Source organism: Loxodonta africana, chromosome 8, assembly GCF_030014295.1.
Source record: "Loxodonta africana isolate mLoxAfr1 chromosome 8, mLoxAfr1.hap2, whole genome shotgun sequence".
Taxonomy (NCBI): Eukaryota; Metazoa; Chordata; class Mammalia; order Proboscidea; family Elephantidae; genus Loxodonta; species Loxodonta africana.
In genome coordinates, this window is record NC_087349.1 from 57,635,441 (window position 1) to 57,660,230 (window position 24,790).

Genomic DNA, 24,790 nt, shown 5'->3' on the forward strand with positions numbered 1-24,790 from the left:
TAACTAAGAGTTAAAAAGCAAAGAAGTGCTTTTTCCTTTCTTTTTCCTTACTTCATTATCTACCTTTTAACTGTAGACAAGTGTGCTAGCTATAAAAGAGACTTTTATTCTCCTGCAATTAGGAAAATCTTTCAAGTGTATGATTAAATATAAAAATAGAAAATATACTGTGATTCTAAATAATATAATCTCCTTACCGATGTTCCCTGGAAACGTCCTGGCTTCTTATACCAAACTTTGTTGCCTTCTTCACAGACACATAGATGATCCATGAGTCCATTACTATATAGAAAACATTTTCCTAACAAAGAAGATTTCAACAGTCAATAACTACTTCACACAACTTTCTTTTATAGATGAACAAATGGGAAGTACAATGAGACTAGAAAGTTATGAAAAGAGAAATAACCTTTTGAAAAGAGAAATAACTACATCCATCTTTCAGGACGAAACATACATAATTAGTTTGATTTGCTTAATAATATGGCACTAGGCTCTAAACTCACAGTTTATCCAAAGTTATCCACAGTTATCCAAAGGAATAGAAAGGGAAGATAAAGGAGGAAAACCCCTTTTAAAAATAAAATGGGTACACATTCTCTCTATTTGACCAAAAGAAAATTCTATGATGTACAAGGAAATTCCAACAAAAACAGATAATGAAAAAAAAAAGCTCTTCTTAATATAAATGTTATGCTTTGTTCCTTTCTCTGTATCTTACCACTCAGTCTAGCCATTCATCAGTTTCCACCTAATTCATTACAACTTCTTTAATACCAACTCTTTCCCATGTCTGAACTTATTCTTGCTACCAAAATCGTCTTCTGTTTGAATATACATAATTCTGTTTTAAGCACCTCGTTCTGCTTTCAAAGTTTCTTTAATGTGTAAGAAACTAATTTACTTTTTGTTAACTTCCTATAATCAATCCATCTATCCTTTCCTCCTTCCTCTGAAGTATACCTGTGGTTCATTCCATCTCACTGGTGTGCATTCAACAGAATGGCATTTATGTATGAGCCAACTTTCTCATCGTCCAAACAGTCTGTCTCCTGCTATTTAAACAAGTTTTAAAATGCCATTATCTTCACAAAGCTTTAAAAGGTTGATCAAGGAACTGCTATTTTTGCCCATCGAATAAAAATGTAAAAATTTTCTTTTCAAATTCCACGTAAACTGTCCAGCAATTAATCAAATTGCTTGCTAATGTAATGAATTTTCAGTCCTCACTGTATTTAAGCAACTGTTAGATGGCTTCCATGAATGTTCTAAGATGGGTATGGCTCTAGGACGGAGGAGGAAGCTAGATTCTAAGATTCCTTGCAAGTATAATTCTGCCTTACCTGTGGCTTATGGCCAAATATATAACAGTCTCTTTATAATTTTTCAATCTACTTATCCTATGTCCTTTATTGGTAGGTTCATAGGAGTATTATATGTGACATATTTGTTCTCCACCTAGACATCATGTGCAACTAAGTGATGAAAAAATGTTTCTGCATGAGGATAAAGAGGCACCGATTTTTAAAAATTAACAAAGAAAACATTATTCAAACAAAAATGAATGCAGTAATATTTTAAAAACATTTTCTGGGTAACTAGTGAACATACCTTTGGAAAGTGGGTTGCCTTGGGCTTGGAGCCGAATTTTAATAACATCCAGAGGTGTCACTATTAAGATACATAAATTTCAGTTAACGAGTGATACCTGGAAATTGGGGAGTCCCTGAGTGGTGCAAAGAGTTAAGCATTTGACTACTAGCTGAAAGGTTAGTGGTTCATGCCCACCCACAGGTGCTTTGAAAGACAAGCCTGGTGATTTGTTTCCAAAAGGTCACAGCCTTGAAAACCCTATGGAGCAGTTCTCCTCTGCATATACAGGGTCACCACAAGTCAGAATCAACTTGATGGCAACTAACAACAACAACAATCTGTAAACTGTATAGAAGTTTTCCCAAAAAACATGAAATACATCAAATCGTACATTTCCTCATGAGTATATAGTGGGTCACTATGAGTTGGAAGCAACACGATGGCAACAGTTTTTTTTGGTTTTATATAATGGGTGAGGTTATTTATTTTATGGTTGTCCTGACTGTAATATTCTATTATTTTGCCCTGAATTTTGTTTAAAGAGGATCAATGAGAAGACAAACATTAAACTGTCACTTAAAATATTTCTTCAACTAGAATTCCATTAGCCTTAAAACGAAAATACTAGCATTTATAAGAAAATATGTGCTCTAAGGTAAGAAATAGAAGCTCCAAAAGTCTACTTAAATATTTGAGAGTAACTTTGGATTGCAAGTAACCAATAATCAAACAATATTAGTCATCTTAATCTGTTAAATTCACCTGTACCAAATAAAAGCTATAGTTAATGCAAATTTGATAAAGCTAGCCATAAATTATCTTTACCACTTTAGTGGTTGTGTTATTCCCAGTGCTTCAAACCCGTTCATTCTGGTTCAAACCCCGGCTGAGAATTTGCCTTTCCACCCCAGATGTACTGAATCAGAATCTACATTTTATCAAGATCCCCAGGTGATTCTTATCTTGATAAAATGTAGACTCTGATTCAGTACATCTGGGGTGGAAAGGCAAATTCTCAGCAGGGGTCAAACTGGAATGAACTGGTCTGAAGCCCTGGTTTTTCCATTTGGGAACAGTATGGCAAAGGAGAATAGTTTTAATTAGCATGCTATATTTTATCCAAGCAGAAAAAAATGCCAAATAGTGGCTCTAAGACAACTTCTCCTCCCCCGTTTGGGAGGTTACATGAGATGATCTCTAAAGGCCTTTTAAACCCTAAAATTCTGAGCTGAAGTAAGATACTACATTATAAAGGGATTAGTATATGTTATTTCTAATCACATTATGTCATTTAAATCATCCAGCTATCTTAAGATTAACATGTTATACTCTAATTATGCTTGCTGGCTATATCTGTAAGAAACTGACTATAAAAAACTGAAAAAATGTGGTCCAGAGGAACTCAAGAAATTCACTGTTTATGCAGCAAAGTAAAACATAATTTGTATTATTGCCCTAATGCTGTACTATTCATTATGCTAATATTTTATTCCATCTTCATGCTTAGTTTTTAAAAAAGAGAATTAAGTCATCAAATGTTAATGCTGACAGGGAACTCAAAGAACTCCTCGCCTAAGCTCCTAATTTCACAGATGAAAAAATGAACTTCCGAGGTAACTAGGGTCTATCCCTAAGTGCCACACACTGAGAATGGCCAAGCAAAGACTGTAATTCAAGTCTCTTGACTCACTGTCCAGGGTTCTTTTCATGTTATCATCCTGATGAAGGAAAAAAATACTACTATCATTATTTCATAGCTGGCAAAATTCAAATGGAATCATTGATTCATTCAAAGTTGCATGACCTACGTATATCGCCAACATTCTTTTACCCATTAGTGATGTCAGTATAGCTCCAGTACAAGAGGCAAGCATTTGTTGAAGAGGTGTCACTTTGACAATCTCTGGTCCCCCTGTTTCAGGGTCCATATTTTTAACTAACTGAAGAGAAACCTGTTAAAAAAAGAAAAGCAAAAATGTAAAATGAAAGTTTAATGAAAAAAATGCTTTCAAAATGACTGTTAAAAATTAAATAAACCGTAAAAGTAATAATCAGTATTAATATCAAAGAACATGTTTTTGGCCACTACTAAATGTAAATACATAAATTCTGTACATAAAAGTACTATACAACTGTCATTAACAAAGCATGCTCTTCAGATTTTCCAATAATGGTAAGTACTTCAGCTAAGCTGTGTAAGCAGCATCACATTTGTAAGGCAGCTAATAGAGAATTAAGGAAACAGACTCTGGCCGCGTATAACAGAATGAAAACAGTTGACCAACAATGCACAGAATCTCTGAATTCTGCCTCAGAGTATCAGCAAATATAGCATTATTTTCATTGCATACCAAAATGATGTTGCATGTGTTTCAAATTAAATCAAAAGCACATGACCTGAACAAGAGCATTATCTTTAAAAAATGTGATGAGAAAAGTAATATGTACTCTTCTTAAAAAGTCAAATAATATAAAAAAGTACAAAAATCACTTATAAACTTACTATTCAAAAATAACCGCTGGCACCATACAGGTGTCAGCTCTGCAGATGTTTATCCACACACACACATGCAGATTACATCCATCTAAATATACTAACGAAACACATATGCACGCTCATATACCTGTGTACATGCACCTTTCTTGAATACTGTTTAGTAGCCTACTTTGACACATAAAAATATATAATAGACATCCTGTGTCAATAAATGTAGATCTATCATTTTTAATGATTGTACAATATTTCATCATTGTTAATAACTGTACAATATTTAATTACATAGCCCTGGTAGTGCAATGGTTAAGTGCTAGGCTGCTAACTGAAAGACTGGCGGTTTGAACTCAAAAGCAGTGTCACAGGAGAAAAGACCTGGTGATCTGCTCTAGCAAAGATTACAGGCTAGGAAACCCTACGAGGAAGTTCTACTCTGTCATATAGAGTTCCTATGTATCAGAACTGACTCAATAGCACACAACAAAACCATTCTCATGTTGTCAGATATTTAGGCTGTTGACGGTTTTCTCAATTGTAAACCATTCTGATATAAATATACGTGTATCTTTTTGTAGCTTTCCTAAAATTACTCCAGGAGAAAAAGTAAAATTGCTGGGTTAAATGATTTAGAAACATGATATAAATTGCCAAAATGCTTTCCAAAAAAGTTGGACCAGTTTATACTTCCACTAGCCATATAGGAGCTCCTACTAATCTACAATCTCACCAAGCTCATTCATACACACACAAACGCACATAACAAATCAATTATTTTTCCTGAACCATTTGAAAGTAGGTTGCATGCATCATGCCCCTTCACCCTTAGATACTTCAGAGTTGCTGTTAGCGACCCTAAGTACAACAGAACGAAACAGTGCCTGGTCCTGTGCCATCCTCACAATCGTTACTATGTTTGAGCTCATTTTTGGAGCCACTGTGTCAATCCATCTCATTGAAGGTCTTCCTCTTTTTCGCTCACCCTCTATTTTACCAAGCATGATGTCCTTCTCCAGGGACAGATCCCTCCTAACTATAAGTCCAAGGTCTCGCCATCCTTGCTTCCAAGGTGCATTCTGGCTGTACTTCTTCCGAGACGTATGTTTGTTCTTCTGGCAGTCCATGGTATACTCAATATTCACCAACCCCATAGGCATTAATTCTTCTTTGGTCTTCCTTATTCACTGTCCAGCTTTCGTATGCACATGAGGCAACTGAAAATACCATGACTTGGGTCAGGTGTATCTTAGTCGTCAAAGTGACATCTTTGCTTTCAAACACTTTTAGGAGGTCTTTTGCAAGCAGATTTGCCCGATGCGATACATTGTTTGATTTCCTGACTGCAGCTTCCATGGGTATTGACTGTAGATCCAAGTCAAATGAAATTGTTGACAACTCCGATGATTTCTCTGTTTATCATGATGTTACTCACTGGTCCAACTGTGAGGATTTTTTTCTTTATGTTTTCTTAATCCATACTTCAGAGTAGTCTCTTATAATAATAACAGTTCACTTATCAAATTCAGAAAATTTAACATTGATACAGCACGCTATAGTCCATATTCCAATTTAGTCATTTATCCTAATAACGTCCTTTATAACAATAAATGGTAGTTTTATTATTTCTTTGTACTTCCATTATTTACCAACCTGGTTTAAGTCTTTTCCTCAACTCTATGCTCCAATATTTTATTGTTTGTAACATCAGTAGTTGAAAACCTAGAAGGAAAAAATAAAATGCCAAATGTTTTCACACAATTAAAGGACAACAAAAATAAAGGAGTATGAAAAAGCTTTAAAACACAAATCTATATTTATTGAATGCTTTCTATTGTTTTGAGGTATATGAAGGGCACTCCACAAATCCTAGAAATAGTTATGAAAGCATTTCACAAAAACTTCATGCTATCCCAGTTAGTTTGTTATTGTTAGCTACTGTCGAGTCAGTCTCTTATTTTGCTTAAACAAAACAAACAAAACAACAATAACAACCTCTAGAATCTAAATACACTGACCAATCTTAGCATCGTTAATCGTGGAACAACTCAACGTTGTGACAGGAAACGAAAGATCCAGCATCATCTATGAAGTATCTGGGGTTTAGCCTGAAATTAAACAAGTCTTTAAATCTATCTTCCAATTTATACGAAATTCAAAGACTACAGGAACAAGGCAAAGGATGCCACAAAGAAGAATCAGACAAATGCAGGTATAACACTCTATTCTATATAACTATTTTCTTCTTGTTGTTGTTGTCAGGTGCTGTTGAGTTGGTTCCGACTCTTTGTGACCCTAAGCACAACAGAAAGAAACACTGCATGGCGCTGCACCATCCTGACAATCACTGCTATGCTTGAGCCCACTGTTGCAGCCACTGTCAATCCATCTCTTTGAGGGTTGTCTTCCTTTTTGGCTGACCCTTTTGATGTCCTTCTTCAGGGACTGGTCCCTTCTGAGAACTAAGTCTACTGTCTTAGTTTCTTAACAAATCAAAGTAAAATGGGAAACAAGGTGGCAAGGGAGGAAGAACTGTTCTATATTAAAAGAAATTTTAAGACAGTCAACAACCAAATGCATCCCGTTTCAAACAAACTACCTTTAAAAATCCAGTTTGGGAAGGAAAAAAAAAAAACAAAACAGTTTGAGGGTAACTAGAGACTGAACATGGACTAGAAAACAGTTTGAGAGTAACTAGAGACTGAACATGGACTAGATATTACGTAATATTTTGAAATTATTATCGATTTTGTTTGGTCAGATAATGGTATTGTCGTTACGTAGAAAAATTTTTAAGAGATTCATGTTTGTCTGGTACCACTGAGTTATTTTTGACTCATAGTGACCCCACATAAAAGAGCAGAGCTGCCCTACAAGGTTTTCTTGGCTGTAATCTTTATGGTAGCAGATCACCAGGTCTTTTTCCTGCGGAGCCACTGGTGGTGGGGGGCGGGGGTTTGAACCACCAATCTTTTGGTTACCAGCCGAGTGCTTAACCATTTGACCCATCAGGGCTCTTTGAGAGATTCCTACCGCAGCATTAAGGGCTGAAATGTTTTAACAGTGGTAATTTACTTCACAATACTTCAGAAAAAAATAAAGCAAATATACTAAAATGTTAATAATTTTGAAAATCTAGGTGATATGTACATTTTCACTGTTCTGCGTTTTTTTCTGTATATATGAACATTTGCGTTTTTTTTAATTCCTAAAATGTATGTACAATCTTCAAGTATAGGAATGTACATTCATTTATATCAACAAAGTTCTTTTAAGTGGAAAAATAATAAACACATGTTAGAATACAATGCTTAAAAGGCATAGCGCTTTATGTTGACACCCATCCCAGCAAAGCTGGCAACTTGAATATGCTCACCTAAAATTAAAGCCAGAAGAAGATATTTAACTACTTATAGCAATACTTCAGAATATACGGGGGAAAAAAGCCAGAAATCTATATGTAAATTTTTAGAATAAAAAATTAAGGTTACTGGACTTTTTATTATTTTATAACATCTAAACCCAAACCAGCACCATTGAGTTGATGACTTTATAACATGTATTAATTATTTTAGAAAAAAAGTTATATAAATCATAACATGTATCTACTTATAATGAGATCTGAAAAATAAGCCTCTGTCATGGATTGAATTATGTCCTCCCAAAAATGTGTATATCAACTTGGTTAGGCCATGATTGCCAGTATTGTGTGGTTGTCCTCCATTTTGTGATTGTATTTTGTATTGACAGGATTAGAGTGGGATTGTAACACCACCCTTACTCAGGTCACCTCCATAATCCAGGGTAAAGGGGGTTTCCCGGGGGTGTGGCCTGCACCACCTTTATCTCTCAAGGAAAGGGAAACAAGCAGTGAGTTGGGGACCTCGTACCACCAAGAAAGCAGCACGAAGAGCAGAGCGCATCCTTTGGGGCACAGGGTCCTCGAGCCTGAGAAGCTCCCCGACAGGGGTAAGATTAAGGACAAGGACCTTCCTCCAGAGCCGACAGAGAGAGAAAGCCTTCCCCTGGAGCCAACGCCCTGAATTTGGACCTGTAACCTATTAGACTGTGAGAAAATAGATTTCACTTTGTTAAAGCCATCCATTTGTGGTATTTCTGTTATAGCAGCACTAGAGAACTAAGACAGAATTTGGTACCGAGAGTGGGGTGTTGCTCTAACAGACACCTAAAATGTGGAAGCAGTTTTGAAACTGTGAATGGATAGAGCTGCAACAGCAGCAGAGGACCAGCACAGCAGAGAACCTGCAGCGGAAGAGAAGCAGCAACAGCAGAGAACCAGCAGCAGCAGAATCAGGAGACCAGCGCAAAATGGAGCTGGACCCAACCCATGGAGCGGGAGAGCTGAGGGCCCGTGCGCAGGAGGCCTCCTGGCAGAGTGGGGTGCCTCTGGGCACTTATCAGTGAAGCTAGGCTTGCTGACCCATGGAGCCAGAGAGCTGAATACCTGTGTGCAGGAGGCTTTCTGGCAGAGTGGGGTGCCTCTGGGCACTTACTGGTGGAGCTACTAAGCTTTGGAACACTTGCCCCAGCAGGGCAGATGCAGGTGTGAGGCTAGAGGAGAAGGAGAGGCCAAGAAACCAGGAAACAGAAGCTGAAGAGACAAGGAACACAAGAAGCTGAGCTGCCCGAGCTGCCTCAGTCTCAAAGGGCATGGCCGTGACCTCAGGGGTTTCAAAGGGTGAAGCCATGGCCTCTGGTGTTTCTAAGTGGAGTTGCCACTCAGATGGACTAGGAGAACCTGTGAGCCTAAAGCCAAGGGAGCAGAGCTGCCATCCCAGTGGGTCTAGAAGGGGGAGCTGAAGCCCAGGGCCAAGGGGCCTCCACTCAGAATCTGGAGAGTGTGGCCAATACCTAAAGTCTGGAAGGCACGACCATTGTGTAAATGGTCTCAGAGGAAAGAGGATTATTTGCAGAGCCTTGAGGGCTAATGTAATGTGTTCTGCAGACTTGCTTGGTGCCTGTTATCCCTTCTTTCCCTCCAGTTTCTCCCATTTGTAATGGAAATGTCTAGCTTGTGCCTGTTCTGCCATTGTACCTTTGGAAGCAGATAATTTGTATTCTAGATTTCACAGATGGGGTAAATATGTTTTACATGTTGCAAGGATGTGATTTTTGGGGGGCCAAAGGGTAGAATGCCATGGATTGAATTAAGTCTCCCCCCCTAAATGTGTGTATCAACTTGGTTAGGCCATCATTCCCAGTATTGTGTGGTTGTCCTCCATTTTGTGATTGTAATTTTATGTTGAGAGGATTAGGGTGGGATTGTAACACCACCCTTACTCAGGTCACTTCCCCGATCCAAGGTAAAGGGAGTTTCCCTGGGGTGTGGCCTGCACCACCTTTTATCTCTCAAGAGATAAAGGGGAAGGGAAACAAGCAGAGAGTGGGGAACCTCATACCACCGCAAAGCAGCACCAGAAGCAGAGCATGTCCTTTGGACACGGGGTCCCTGCACCTGAGAAGCCCTTCGAACAAGATAAGATTGAGGACAAAGACCTTCCTCCAGAGCCGACAGAAAAAGAAAGAATTTCCCTGAAGCCGACGCCCTGAATTTGGACTTGTAACCGAGTAGACTGTGAGAAAATAAATTTCACTTTGTTAAAACCATCCACTTGTGGTATTTTTGTTATAGCAGTACTAGATAGCCAAGACAGTCTCCTTTTCATCTTATCCAAAGAAAAATGTGGAAAATTGACAACATAACCAAAGACTTGAGGGGAGATGGAGAAAAACTGAGAAAAATCTTAGTGGATTGCCTAGAACTCAAAATGTAGTCTCTACTGCTCTAAATTCCCTACAGCCCTATTAACATACTTTCTTCTTTCCGTCTTTTCATTCTTCAATGTGCGGGGCATTGTCCCTTCTTCAGAGAGCACATAGGCTAGTGGGAGAGACCATTCTAGCATTAATATCTTTTGGCTCTCCTGTAACCTCAGAATGTAAAATATATTTATGAAAGCAAATCAATCACTCCTCTTAAAGAAATGTTCTGCAACACGCTCCTCCCTCAACAACTCCCTGTGAAATTCCTCTTTTCTATGTCTCTTCTTCATTCTATATCCTACTTACCTGTTGCTGTTGAGTTGATTTCAAATCACAGTGACCATATTGGACAGAGTAGACCCTATAGGACAGTCTTTTCTTCTTGAATATATACCTTTCATCTGAAGGACTCTTTTGATTGTACATTTTCAAGATTGACTTTAACATAAACCTTATACTTTTACCAACAGACCAAATTATTGATATGCTATGTAAGGAGATTTCTACCCTTATTGGCCAAGTCCTTCTTCCTGTGGCTTCTAAAAGAATTGGATTCCAAAAGTAATATTTCTCAAAATTAACCTCAGGTTACAGTCTACAAACTTATTAACACTATCTATTAAGGCAGACTTTCCACTTATGCATATCTTGGCATTATCACCTAGAGTGCAGTCAAGGGTATGCTAAAAGCATAGGGTACGACTATGTTACTGTCATTCCCCATTACAGTAGATAAGCAAGGTAACTCAGCTTTCACTAGAACAGAAACTAGGCTTCCGTTTTTTCTCCCCTTACACAGGGACAGGCTTAAATCTTTCCCACACCTCCTAAAACTTCCAAAGATCCGAAACTACCTTCCCCATTACTATACTTCTCTACCTTGACAAATTTTTTTGAACTGGTATACTCTCTCACTTCAAGCCCATCAGTCTTAGCTAGTTCCACCTCCTGCACCTACTGAAATTGTCACTGAGGAAACCGATAACATCTTAAACACAAAGTCAAAGGCCTATTTTTCAAGCAATGGAAGGGCTGGTGTGGAGTTCACCAGCATGACAGCACTTAACTGAGCTCTTACTCTGTGCTACGCATTGTACGAATTTAAATTAAGCTTTCTAAAATGACTCATTTGATCTTCACAACAATTCTGAGAAGTATTATTACCCCGTTTTCACAGATTAAAATTAAGGCTCAAAATTACCTAAGGCCATATAGTTAGTGAAGCCTGTATGATTTCAATATTTGCAGTTCTCTGTAGCTTCTGAAGATAAGTTTTGTTCCCAGTTCTCTGTCCTTTTCTCCATCTCTTTCATTATGCGATCATCCTCTGCTCATCGCCACTTCCCTTCTTATTTCACATGCTCTTCTGGACAATTTAATCTCCTTCCATAGTTTCAACTACATTCCATATTACTGTTTCTCAGCCTTTAAAAAATTTCAATAAACATAAAAATCCTGTGATTTTTCTGTAGTTATTTGAAAATAGATTTTTCCAAATAAAAAATATATAATGTTGAATGTTTGTTCAAATTAACCTCCTCCCATCTCTCAAGATCTGATAACTTCTTATGCATTACCCCATGACAAGAATCAGTGACCAGTCCGCATGTCTTTGAAATCAGTCTCTCAAACAATCAATCTTTCTCCCTCTCTCTGTAGCTCAGACCTCTCTCCCAAGTTGGACAAATATCTCCAACTGTCTAACTTCATGATTATCTCCCCAGGCCCTTCAACCTAAAACTGTTCAAAACAAAACTCTCATTTCCCTCAGCAAACGTGATCCACTTCTTGTGTTCTCCATTTTGGCTAAAGGTATCACAATCTACCCTGTCTTAAGGTGCCAATTTGCAAAACGATGCTACTGGCACTCTTTAACTTTCTTGAGTTGCTAAGTAAAAATCAGCTATTAAACAGTGAGTGCCTATTAGGGCCAAGAGCTATAAAGGAATGCAAAGTAGTACAATATACCATCATCGTCCTCCTTAGGAAGTTTCCAAGAAAGAACATACCACCCCCAATTGACTTTGCGTGTGTGTGAAACATTTTTCCCATTTACAAGGTACTCTTTCACAAACATTTTAATTCTTACCACAAACCAATTATGCCTGTTTTGCAAACGAGAAAACTGAGACTCATGGTGATTAGGTAATTTAACCAAAGTCTCATTACCATAGCTGGGAAATAGTCGGTCGCGAACCCCAGACTTGAGTTTTCAGATTATACTCCCTTTCCATTATTGTTGACATAAACTTACACAAAATATTACGAAAACAGAAACCTGCGCACAGAAAACGTCAAAAGAGCAGGCCACAGTCAAGTGCCAAATGGCACAAATCAACCTGAAGGCGCTATGGATCGGCTTTTCAGTCAGGGCTGGGGGCCACCTGGCCGGGCCCTCGCTCCTACACCCCTTTCATCCTGGGAAGTCCCTCCGCAGCCTGTCCCTAAGTCGGAGGGCTCAGAGGCAACCGCGGGAAAACTACGCTCTGCAACCCGAAGCGCAGATAGTAGGGCCTCTCCCCATCCGGCTCCGGCTCCGGCTCCGGCTCCGGCTCCGGCTCCGGCTCCGGCTCCGGCCCCGGCTCCGGCCCCGGCCCCAGGCTGAGTCTGGGATCGGCCGCAGCCACAGTGCGGCTTGCCTCTCCGGCATCCGACCGGTGGGAAATGAGCGTACCTGGTGGAGGAAGCGGCTGGAGGGCAGGCGATCCAGGCAACTCTAAAAAATGGGAATGACCCTGGCGGCAGCCTGGGAAAGTCTCCAACGCTAACCGCATTCACTAGGGTTAGTCAATACGCAGCCACCAGGACTCCAGAAGGCTGCGCGAGGACCCGGCCTGCTGCACAGAGGACATCGCACTGGGGGACGAGAGAGGGCGGAGACGCGACCCGTGGGGGCGGGGCGCGCGGCGCGAGGGGGCGGGCACGACAGGGGCGGGGCTCGGGGAGCGAGAAGGGGGCACGACGGGGTCGGGGCGCGAGGTGAGCGGAAGCGGGCAAGAGGAGGCGGGCACAAGAGGAGCGGCCGCGCGACCCGAGGAAGCGGGCACGAGAGGATCGGGTCGAGTGCCGCGAGAAAGCGGGCACTACGGGGGCGGGACAAGAGGAGACGGGCACGTGGGGGCGGGGCGCGGCGCGCAGCGTGAGGGAGGGCGGGGCGCGCGTATCGGCGCCGCGGCTGCGTGACGCGTTTTCAAATCTTCAACCGCCGCAGCCCACTCGCTTGTGCTTCGCCCGTTTCTCTTCCGCGCCTTGGAGCCGGATTCGGCCTTGGAGGCCCGGCCCGTAGACGCGGCATCTCTACTGCGAGGTGGTCGCTGACCGCGGAACGAAGGAAGTAGCGAGCCTGTCACAGGACCGAAGGAGCCGTGTTTTCCCGGCAGTCCGGCGCGACACCATCTCCGGACCCAGCATGTAGGTGCCGGGTGGCTGCCATGAACTCCGGAGCCATGAGGATCCACGGCAAAGGACATTTCCAGGGTACGAAGCCCCTCCTCCGCCCGCAGGCCATTTAATCCTCTTCTTCCTTCAATGACTCCACCATTGATCCCTCAGAGTATTCTTGTCCGGTCCACTTATTTTCTTTTCCAGCTTTTGCGTCCTTCCTTTCTTCTTTGTGGAGACGTGGCCTGAAGGAAGGCTCCGTTCAAGGTTTTGCCACAGAAAGGGTCCGGGGTCCGGCCCAGCCCGTGCGCCCTCCATGCCCAGCAAGCCCCAGATTCCGGGTCTTCGGTTGGTTGTAAAACTAGGGAACGATGTGCGGACCCCAGAACTTGCCGGGGTACTGCGGTGCCTCCTTCCCGGCCGTCCCACAGACGCTGAGACTCGGCTCAGGCCCTCTGAAGCTGCAGACTCAGCCCTCAATTTAAAGACAGACGTGTTTGTGGCTTTTCACTTCATGAACAGATTGGGGTGATTGTGGGTGGATTTTTGGTCTTGTTAAGTTTATTTTTCTTCGCTCTTAAAGGTAAGCGGAAGTGTATTTCAAACACATTGTTTCCAACGTTATGGACAAATAGAAAACAAAAGTACGTTTCCATTTTCCATCACTTATTTGGTGAAACATTCCAGTCTCTAAGTTTTTCTTTTTTAATATGTATATGGCAGCCTCCAATTTATGAAGAGATTGTGTTCTAAAAGTTAATTTTTAAAGCATTTCCTTGAATCTCAGTTTCGTTTTCAGTGGAAATAATGAAGTGAATGGTGACTGGTTCTTGCACTGACCCTTAATAGTTCATAATACACGAACTGTATATGAAACTAAAACTCCGATAGTCATGAACCCTTGAGGACAAAGTCATTCTGGGTAACAGAAGTTTTCTGCATAACTAAGTGTTTAGTACTTTAAGTGCAAGTTTTGAGTGTTCAACAGAAGAGCAGATGCTCAATAAATATTTGTTGCATGAATACTCACGGTGTTCACATTCGAAGGAGGAAAATCTTTGTAAAAGGTTTTTTATAGTTCTGTGCCTTAGTGAAAAAAAATTTCCTGCTGATCGAGACTTTTCTGTAAATAAATAATTATTTAATAAAAGAACATTTTCTGTTTGCATAAAACATGATCTAATCCTAAACATGTTTAATAACAGGTGGAATCCAAGTCAATAATGAAAAAAACAGACCATCTCTGAAGTCTCTGAAAACTGACAGCAACAAACCAGAAAAATCCAAATACAAGCCACTTTGGGGGAAAGTATTTTACCTTGACTTACCTTCTGTCTCAATATCTGAAAAACTGCAAAAAGACATTAAAGATCTAGGCGGGGTAAGTTAAAACCACACACTTTGACAAACAAGGAAAAAAATTGTATCTAGTACTTTTTAATGTAATACGCAGTCATTTAAAATCCTCACTTTGAAAAACTTGTAAAAATCTGTCAGCCCAAGCTTAAACTTTTTATCAGCTTCTTATTATTGCTGGGAAAAAAAAAAAATTAACTTTTGTAGCTTGACAAAACTTTCAGATCTCTGTCGTTTGTAGCCTAGTGTAAAGTTCCCAAATTTTGAGAAAGGAGACTCCCTTATCCTAATGGAACCGCCGATTATCTTATTGTAATGTCGGGATGCCCTCCAAATGACAAGAACTCCTTGATTATGTTTATTGGGGAGCTGCATAAATTTGTATGGAGTAGTATAACAGTAAGTATGTTACTACAGGACACAGAAGACCAGTTCAAACCACAGTGTTAAAATTGCTTTTGAGGGATATTGTCTCAACAGAATGAATGTCATTAAGGGAACAATTTTGAATTAAGAACCTGAAAAACCTATTTCTTTCCTACATTGCACATTGATTAGATGATTATTGCTGTTGTTAGGTGCTGTGAGTCGCTTTTCAACTCATAGCAACCCCGTGTGACACAATAGAACTACCCCATAGGGTTTTCTAGGCTGTAATCTTTATGGGAGGAACCCTTCAGTTAGTAGCTGAGTGTTTAGCCATTGTACCATAGGGCTCTTTGTTTAGATAATTAGGAAATTATAAAACATGGACAAAATTCTCAGATTTTTCTTAGGACCTGGGTTAATATTGGGTGAATTTTAGTAAGTGAGGCTGTTGTGATTTTATTAATTTATTTCTTATGTCTTTCTGTTTAAAACATTTGTTTCTGCTGGACTGAGTTTCTTAAGGTCACCATCTTTGAATAAAAGTTTTCTGAATAGAGTCTGTTGTTCGCAGACTAGAAGTTTGAACAAGAATGTGTAACAAGTTTCTTGAAATTTTGTGTTGATGTGATATTTTATTTATCCATCTTTGAAAAGTTATTCTAACTACTTTTTTGCTATTCATTTTGTTAAACTAAAACATTGTCACAGGCTTGTATAATAGTTGCATGTATCATAATGACCATATGGCTGCATTCCTAAAGGTCATGTTTTATAAGCCTGGCACCATATTGACTGTACCACCTGTCAGGAATGTCTTAATGTGTTCAGGACCTTAGACATTGAGTAAAGACCTTTTCATTTTAGAAATGAAGTGCCGAGGTCCGGAGAAGTTAAATGGCCCCATCACAGCATGATTAATCTCCTAATTCCCAAAATAACATACCACTGCTCCATTCTGTTCCTTTAGCTACTAATTAATGTGACAGATTTTTCAAAAATGATGAATTACTCTTTAGTCCTTCTTGTCTAAATCAGTGATTTTTAAACTTGTGTTTTTAGCAGTGGAACCCTTCAAACAAAATTGTTTCGAAGTCCAATGTGTAAAGGTGGTTAAAAAAAAAAAAAAAGGGAACTGCTCTGGTGAAACAACAGTACAGACACTAGAGCGAGGGACCAGCTGCCCCTGCTCCTTTCTCTATCTCTCCTCCCATCCCCCCAGCAGTTCCTAAGGCCTTTCCAAAAAACAAATTTTGAAATTACTTCTGCCCTAGATAATAGTTGAAGGACTTTTTTTTTTAAGCTATATTTCAGACCTTTATGCTAAAATGGTTTGAATTTAGGGGAAAACTTATTAAGGACATAAGTTGCCAAATTCTCCCACAAAGCTCTGGATTTTCAACTGAACTTGATTTATAAACTTTATTGCTGAATTTCTCTTTAAACATTTTTTATCGAATTCTAACACCCTCCAGATTATCTTTCTGATAACTCAGTGATGTACATCCTCTATCTAGGCCCTATTTTCTGCCTCTAGTACATTAACAGAAACCCTGGTGGCATAGTGGTTAAGTGTTAAACAGCTGCTAATCAAAAGGTTGGCAGTTCAGATCCACCAGGCACTCTTTGGAAACTTTATGGGGCAGTTCTAATCTGACCTATAGGGTCACTATGAGGTGGAATCAACTTGACGGCAATGGGTTTGATTTCACATTTTGTAGCACATTAACTTTCTATCACTAAAATTTGCCATGAAGATCTTCTTTGTGAACTATAAAAAAACTTTTATGTCTAGATACTAAGAGTATTAGAATTCTATTTTAAGAAATAAGAGTTTAGTTAGGTATTCCTTGAAATAGTTATATGTTTAATTTAAATATTATTTAGGATTATTTAAGATCTTTATCCTTTTACAATTTGTCTTACTTCAGATAATTACTGGTATTGCCTTTTTGTTTAACCAGCCATTTTATGTATTTTTTTCTCTAGTCTTAAATAGGAGCCCTGATGATGCAGTGGTTAAGTGCTTGGCTGCTAACTGAAAGGTCAGCAGTTCGAATCCATCAGCTGCTCCTTGGAAACCCCCCTATGGGGCAGTTCTACTCTGTCCCATAGGGTCACTGTCGGTCAGAATTGACTGAATGGTAGTGGGTTTGGTTTTTTGGTTTTTATCTGAAGTGTACACATCTGACAAACTCAACTACTGAGAGCACAGTAGTGAATTCTGAAATAATGGGGAAATACCTTTAAATAGTGGCAAGGAAAATAGCAGTTATAGATAGTGTCTCAAAATGAAAAGAAACAGCTGCAAACATCAATTAATAATCGGAATGTGGAATGTACGAAGCATGAATTTAGGAAGATTGGAAATTGTCAGAAATGAAGTGGAACATACACACGTCGATATCCTAGGTGTTAGCAAGCTGAAATGGACTGGTATTGGACATTTTGAATCAGACAATCATATAGTCTCCTATGCCAGGGAAGACATATTAAAGAGGAATGGAGTTGCATTCACTGTCAAAAAGAAAATTTCAAAATCTATTCTGAACTACAACGCTGTCAGTGATAGAATAATGTCCATACACCTACAAGGAAGACCAGTTAATACAACTCTTATTCAAATTTACCCACCATTAAGCCCGAAGATGAAGAAATTGAAGATTTTACCAACTTCTGCAGTCTAAAGGTGGTTGAACATGCAGTCAGGTTACATTGATAATTACTGTTGATTGAAATGCGAAAGCTGGAAACGAAGAAGGATCTGTAGATGGAAAATATGGCCTTAGTGATAGAAATGGTGACAGAGATCGCATGATAGAATTTTGCAAGGCTAATGACTTCTTCATTGCAAATACCTTTTTTCAACAACATGAACAGCGACTGTACCCGGGGACGTCAGCAGATGGAGTACACAGGAATCAAATTGACTACATCTGTAGAAAGAGATGATGGAAAAGCTCAATATCAGTCAGAACAAGACCATCATTGCTCATATGCAAATTCAAGTTGACGTTAAAGAAAATTAGAACAGGTTCATGAGAGCCAAAGTACAGCCTTGAGTATAAAACCCACTGCCATCGATTCGATTCCAACTCATAGCGACCCTTTAGGACAGAGTAGAACTGCCCCATAGAGTTTCCAAGGAGTGCCTGGTGGATTTGAACTGCTGACCTCTTGGTTAGCAGCTGTAGCACTTAACCACTACGCCACCAGGGTTTCCTGCCTTGAGTATATCCCACCTCAATTTAGAGACCATCACAAGAATAGATTTAACACATTGAACACTAGGAACTGAAGACCAGACAAGTGGTGGAATGACATCAAGGATGTCATACGTGAAGAAAGGAAGAGGTCATTAAAAAGACAGGAAAGGAAAAAAAGACCAAAATGGAGGTCAGAAAGGACTCTTAAAGTTGCTCTTGAACTTGGAGTGGATAAGCAAAAGGAAGAAACGATGAAGTGAAAGAACTGAAGAGAAGATTTCAAAGGGCGCCTGGAGAAAACAAAGTAAAGTATTATAGTGAAATTTACAAAGACCTGGAGTTAGAAAACCAAAAGGGAAGAACAACCTCAGCATTTCTCAAGCTGAAAGAACTGAAGAAAAAATTCAAGCCTCAAGTTGTAATACTGAAGCATTCTACAGGGAAAAAATTAAATGATGCAGGAACCATCAAAAGAAGAGGGAAGGAGTACCCAGAGTTATTGTAACAATGTCAGATGGATCTTGGCTGAAAGGAGAGAATGCCAGAAGTTTACCCGTGATTTATTGACTGTGCAAAGGTATTTGGCTGTGTGGATCATCATAACAAAGTATGGACAGCATTGTGAAGAATGGAAATTCAAGAACACTTAATTGTGTTCATGCAGAACCTGTTCATAGATCAAGAGGCAGTTTGAACGGAACAAGGGAGTAGTGCATGGTTTAAAGTCAGGAAAGTGTGTATCAGGGTTGTATCCTTTCACCGTTTTTACACAATCTGGTTACCTTAATATTTACCCCTATTTTTTAAGTTTAAATCATATTTTTTAAATATCACCTTGACTTCCTCTTCATATGGAAGATTTATGACTACATTTTTTAAACCTTCTTTTTTGATTTAATGTTGTCATCTTTTACATAATGACATCCCTGTTTCCCTGTTTGGAGCATTTTAGCCTTGATTTCTCTGATTTCCCTATCTGGTTGACCTATGGTTGCTCTATCCTGTGTTCTAGTCTTGGGTTGTTATCTGATGTTAATGATTTTCTAACAGGAGGACTCCCTTTAGTATTTCTTGTAATTTTGATTTGGTTTTTGCAAATTCTCTAAAACTTCTGTTTATCTAGAAATATTCCTAATTTCGCCTTCATATTTGAGAGGCAATTTTGCTGGATATGTAATTCTTGGCTGGCAATTTTTTTCCTTCAAGGCTTTATATATGTCATCCCATTGCCTTCTTACCTGCATGGTTCCTGCTGAGTAGTCTGAACTTAGTCTTATTGACTCTCCTTTGTAGGTGACTTTTCGTTTATCCGTAGCTGCTCTTAAAGCTCTTTATCTTTGGTTTCGGCAAGTTCGGTTATAATATGTCTTGGTGACTTTCTTTTGAGATCCACCTTTTGTGGGGTTTGATGAGCGTCTTGGATAGATATCTTCACATCTTTCGTGATATCAGGGAAGCTTTCTGTGAACAGATCTTCAACAGTTCTGTCTGTATTTTCTGTTATCCCTCCCTGTTCTGGTTCTCCAGTCACTCATAGGTTATTTCCCTTGATAAAATCCCAGCATAATTCTTACTGTTTCTTCATTTTTTGAAATTGTTTTATCTGATTTTATTCAAATATGTTGGTATCAAATGCTTTATCTTCAATCTCAGTAATTCTGACTTCCACTATCAATTCCGTTCCTATGACTTTCTATCAAGTTGTCTAATTCGGAAATTTGATTGTTAATCTTCTGAATTTCTGTTTGCTGTCTCTCTCTGGATTCTTTCAGCCTATTAAATTTGTCATCATGTTCTTCTCTAATCTTAAGTTCCTCTAATGCTATGTTTATGTATTCCTTGGCTCATTTTGCATTTTGTCTGATGTCCTTCCTGATCTCTTGAAGACTTCTGTATCTTAATTTTTTTGTATTCTACCTCTGGTATGGAAACCCTGGTGGCGTAGTGGTTAAGTGCTATAGCTGCTAACCCAAGGGTCGGCAGTTCAAATCTGCCAGGCACTGCTTGGAAACTTTATGGGGCAGTTCTAGTCCATCCTATAGGGTCACTATGAGTCGGAATTGACACAACGGCACTGGGTTTGGTTTTTTGTTTACCTCTGGTAGTTTCAGGAAGTTCTCTTCATCTGGAGGGTTTCTTCATTCTTTGTTTCAGGAGCTTGCTGAAGCCATCATGGTCTGCCACTTTATGTGATTTGATATTGACTGTTGTCTCTGAGCCATCAAGAAGTTACTGTATTCATTTATTCTGTGTTTGCTTACTGTGTCCTAGCTTCTTGTTTTGTTTTGATATGCCCAGATAGGCTGTTTGAGTGAGCTGTTTGTTTGATTATTGGTGCCTTTGAAGCTCTAATGTCCTGTCACCAGGTTGTTGGAGCTCTTACTAGGTATATGAGCCCAGGAGTCCGTTTACTTTCCTTGTATGGATTCAGCTCAGGTATCCAGGTAGTCAGTTACCAAGTGTGTGGTACAAGCTTTCACCTACAGTCCTAGACGAGTAGGGGTGATGGGTGTAGGCACAGGTATCTAGCTGTGGTACGAGGTTACGTGCTGAGCAAGGCAGGGGACTGACAACTGCCCGAGTGTCTGTGAGGAAAGTATCCCTGTTACCTAGAGCACCTAGGTAGGTGGGTTTTGCAGCCGGACTATGGGTACTCAGTGCTGTTGGCTATAAGTACTGGGAGGCACCACTTATCCTTGGACCCCTGTCGAGGGTGGCTAGATGGCATGGGTGAAGCCACCAGTCCTCAGACCCCTGATGTGGGTAAGTGAAGACTCTGCCTAATAGGCAGGGTGGTGTCGAACATCATGAACCTGCCTCTCCACCATATAGCTGAAACAGTTGAAGTTAGACTTCAGGTATATACCTTGTCGTATTGTGCTAATGAGGGCCTACGCTACTGAAATGGGCCCACAAAGGTCTATGCAGGGATGAAAGTCATTCAAAGTCCGTGGACCGCTTATGCCTGTGCCTAGGCAAAGGAGCTGTTTCTGATCTGAGTTCCCGGCTTAGGGGAGCTGTCAGATTTTTTTTTTTTGCCCGTTTGTTAGTTTGTTCCTTCTCCAAGGCCAGGAGGATGGCTCAGGGCACGCAACAGGTCCTACTTCCAGCCCAAGGAAAGCAGCTATCATTGAAGCTTGCTCGGACCCGGTGCAGAGCAGGGAGGGATCAGTTAAACAGGAGAGAGCTTTTTCCCAGAGGGGTGTTTTGTGGGTTCACACGGTAGATTAGATGCTAGTACTTATCTTTTGCCGAGAGCGCCGTTTTTCACTGATGCCGGAGGCATGAGTGAACTTTTCGTTGCTTGATCTCTCCCGATGTGGAAAATGTGTTCCAAATGCCAGTTTTTGCTTCAAGGCGCTTGCGCCGGTGGAATCAGCCTGTGGGGTGCAGGTTCTCGCCGGGTCAGGTCTGGCAACTTCTCACTGCTTCTAAACTGTCTCTTCTGCTCCCTGCCACTCAGTCTGATACCTCAACTTTGCCTTTGATGTTCAGGGCTCCTAGATTGTCATATATAATCAATTCACTTGTTTTGGGTCTTTGTTGTAAGAGGGACCACTGGAAGTGTCTCTCCATTCACCATACTTACACAGTCTACATGCTGAGTAAGTAATTCGAGAAACTGGAGTATATGAAGAAGAATGGGGCATCAGGATTGGAGGAAGAGTTATCAACAACCTGCATTATGCAGATGACACAACTTTGTTTGCTGAAAGTCAAGAGGACTTGAACCATTTACTGATGAAGATCAAAGACTACAGTCTTCAGTATGGATTGCACTTGAAAAGAAAACAGAATCTTCACAACTGGACCAAAAAGCCACATCATGATAAACAGAGAAAAGATTGAAGTTGTAAAAGATTTCGTTTTACTTGGATCCAGAGTCAAAACTCTTGGAAGCAGCAGTGAAGAAATCAAGGGACATGTTGCTTTGGGCAAATCTGATGCAAAGGACCTCTTTAAAGTGTTTAAAAGCAGAGATGTCACTTAAGGACTAAGGTGTGCCTGACCTAAGTCATGGTGTTTTCATATGCATGTGAAAGCTGGACAGTGAGTAAGCAAGGCCAAAGAAGAGTTGACGGCTTTGAACTATGCTATTGGCAAAAAATATTGAATATACCATTGACTGCCCATAGAATGAACAGATCCATCTTGGAAGAAGTACAGCCACAGTGCTCCTTAGAAGCAAGGATGGCAAGACTTAATCTCGTGTACTTTGGATGTATTATCAGGAGGGATTGGAGAAGGACATCATGCTTGGTAGAGTGTCAGTGAGAAAAAAGAAGACCATTAACAAGCTGGATTGACACAGTAGCTGCAATACTGGGCTCAATTCAAGCATAACAACAATTGGGAGAATGGCACAGAATCGGGCAGTGTTTCCTTCTGTTGTACATGAGGTTGCTGTGAGTCAGAACCTCCTGGAGGGAACCTAACAGCAACAATAAATAGTACTGGAGAAGGACTTGAAACCAACCACATGTAGGTTCATTATTTAAACAGTTTTGTCTAAATACTCAGGTGGGATCTAGAACCTTTACAAGTGAGCACAAGAGAGCAAAGTATAAATTGGACAGTACACATGGGGTCACCATGAGTCAGAATCAATCGAGGGCAACTAACACCACCACCACCACACTGGTAGCCTGTGGATGTGTTCGGTTTTCACACTGTTGTGGTGGTACCCAAACCAAACCAAACCAAACCCACTGGTGTGGAGTTGGTTCTGACTCATAGCGACCCTGTAGGATAGAGTAGAACTGCCCTGTAGGTTTTCCACAGAGCAGCTGGTGGAAACCTTTTGGTTAGCAGTCTGAGGTCTTAACCACTGCACTACCAAGTGGTGGTAGAGGTATTTTAATTTTAATTACGGACCAGGAGATTGGGGTTCCCTTGAAAAACTAGAATCTCTGGCAGTATATGAAAATTAAGAAAGTATTTGGTGTATAAATTGTTTGACTTATTTATATTCTTGCCTGGCCCTTGTATGCATTTGAGTTTGCAGCACTCAGAAGAAATAAATGTGGATACATATTTGCTGGTCAAGTGAAAAAGAATGTTGCTCAGAAAAAAAGGAAGTGGTGATTTGCACTTAAATAGGGGACTGTTAGTCTCAGCAGCAATATCTGTTCAGTGCTTACACGAAGTTAATTTATTATACAATTTGTTTCATTTTATTTTTCCTATTTATATTGTGATATTACAGAGACATTGGATACAGCTGTTTAAAATATTTTTAGAAGTCTTTGGTTTATTTACATAGTTAACTCTTAATAGTATTTACTTCTACTTAAATTTAATTTTCCCTGTCCCGGATGACAGTGATCTTCAACAGCATTGACGTTAGTACGTGAGTATAAATTCAGACATTTGAACAGTGATTTTCAGACGTTTTAGTAGGGAAATTCTGTTCAAACAATTTTACAATGATAAGGGCAAAGATTCTCTCTGGCACATGTTAGAGTTAATGACTTATAGTTGTGTTATACACTATGGTATAATCATATACCATATGGTATAACCACATGTAGCTATTTCAGTTTATTTAACTAGATTAAATTAATTATGATTAAATACAATTTAAAATTCAGTTACTCACTAACCACGTAACAGCTGCTTAGTAGCCACATGGGACAGGTTGCTACTATATTGGTGTGGTTGAACATTTCTGTTATTGTATAAAGTGCTGCTTCAGGTATACATGTGAGTCAGAACAACTATGTTCAAATTCTGTTACTTACTATTGTAGCTAATCACTTAATTTGTCTCTGCCTCAGTTTTCTGCAAAATGAGGATATTATTGGTACCATTGGGTTGTTAAATGGATTAAATTAATTAGAATATATGAAGCACTTAAAAATAGTGTCTAGCACATGCTGTTGTGTAGTTAGAACTTCCATTGCTCTTCTTCAGCACTTGAGGTTTGGAAGAACACAGTATAAAAATCACCAATTTACAAGATAGTCAAATTCTTTGAAATTTTACATTGTGCCTAGCATATGAAGGAATTTATGGTTTTTATCCTAAAAATACTTTTCTCTAGCGAGTTGAAGAATTTCTGAGCAAAGACATCAGTTATCTCATTTCAAATAAAAAGGAAGCTAAATTTGCACAAACTTTGAGCCGAATTTCCCCTGTACCAAGTCCAGAATCTGCGTATAATGCAGAAACCACTTCACCTCATCCCAGCCATGATGGAAGCTCATTTAAATCTCCAGACTCAGTAAGTATCTTAAATATGCTTTGAGATTCTCACAAAGACTATAACTTGAGGATGTCTTGATTTTCAAGAGCAGGCTAGCAGCAGAGTTCGTTTAGGGAGAATAATACCTATATCGTGTATGGTTTTCCAGTCATTAATAAAGTTGGAATCCTACAGAAAGGTAAATATTTCCTAATATTACTTGTGTAGTCATACCCTGTAGGTACTTAGGGATGTCTTTAATTTTTAGAGTAAGTTACAGCAGGTCACTGTTTAAAGAAGGGTCATTGTTTTCAGAGGAAGAGCAAGTAAATTGTTGCCTACAGGCCAAATCTAGCCCACTTGTACAGCCTGCAAGCTAAGCATGATTTTACATTTTCAGTGGTTGGAGGGAAAAAAAAAAAATCAAACCAA

At 39.7% G+C, this 24,790-nt stretch overlaps 2 protein-coding genes across 13 annotated transcripts in view; one reads left to right on the plus strand and one right to left on the minus strand.

The window, feature by feature from the left end:
* Nucleotides 1–12,741, minus strand: part of SLC25A40 (solute carrier family 25 member 40) — a 36,899-nt gene extending 24,158 nt beyond the window's left edge. For 5 of the 9 annotated variants that reach the window (XM_064289956.1, XM_064289954.1, XM_064289957.1 and 2 more), the window contains exons 1-5: nt 12,540–12,741; nt 5,735–5,803; nt 3,425–3,545; nt 1,612–1,671; nt 198–301 (exon numbers count right to left, since the gene is read on the minus strand). In XM_064289956.1, coding sequence (XP_064146026.1) covers nt 198–301; nt 1,612–1,671; nt 3,425–3,521 — 261 coding nt within the window. In that variant the 5' untranslated portion in view covers nt 3,522–3,545; nt 5,735–5,803; nt 12,540–12,741. The other 4 variants (XM_010587291.3, XM_064289952.1, XM_064289951.1 and 1 more) reach the window with 4 other exon arrangements.
* Nucleotides 12,742–13,042: 301 nt separating this feature from the next.
* The window catches only part of DBF4 (DBF4-CDC7 kinase regulatory subunit), a 32,832-nt gene continuing 21,084 nt past the window's right edge, over nt 13,043–24,790 (plus strand). For 2 of the 4 annotated variants that reach the window (XM_003407163.4, XM_064289958.1), the window contains exons 1-3: nt 13,045–13,342; nt 14,452–14,627; nt 24,218–24,397. In XM_003407163.4, the coding sequence (XP_003407211.3) occupies nt 13,297–13,342; nt 14,452–14,627; nt 24,218–24,397 (402 nt within the window). In that variant the 5' untranslated portion in view covers nt 13,045–13,296. Of the gene's footprint in view, nt 13,343–13,711; nt 13,830–14,451; nt 14,628–24,217; nt 24,398–24,790 lie in introns of those variants that run through there. The other 2 variants (XM_064289960.1, XM_064289959.1) reach the window with 2 other exon arrangements.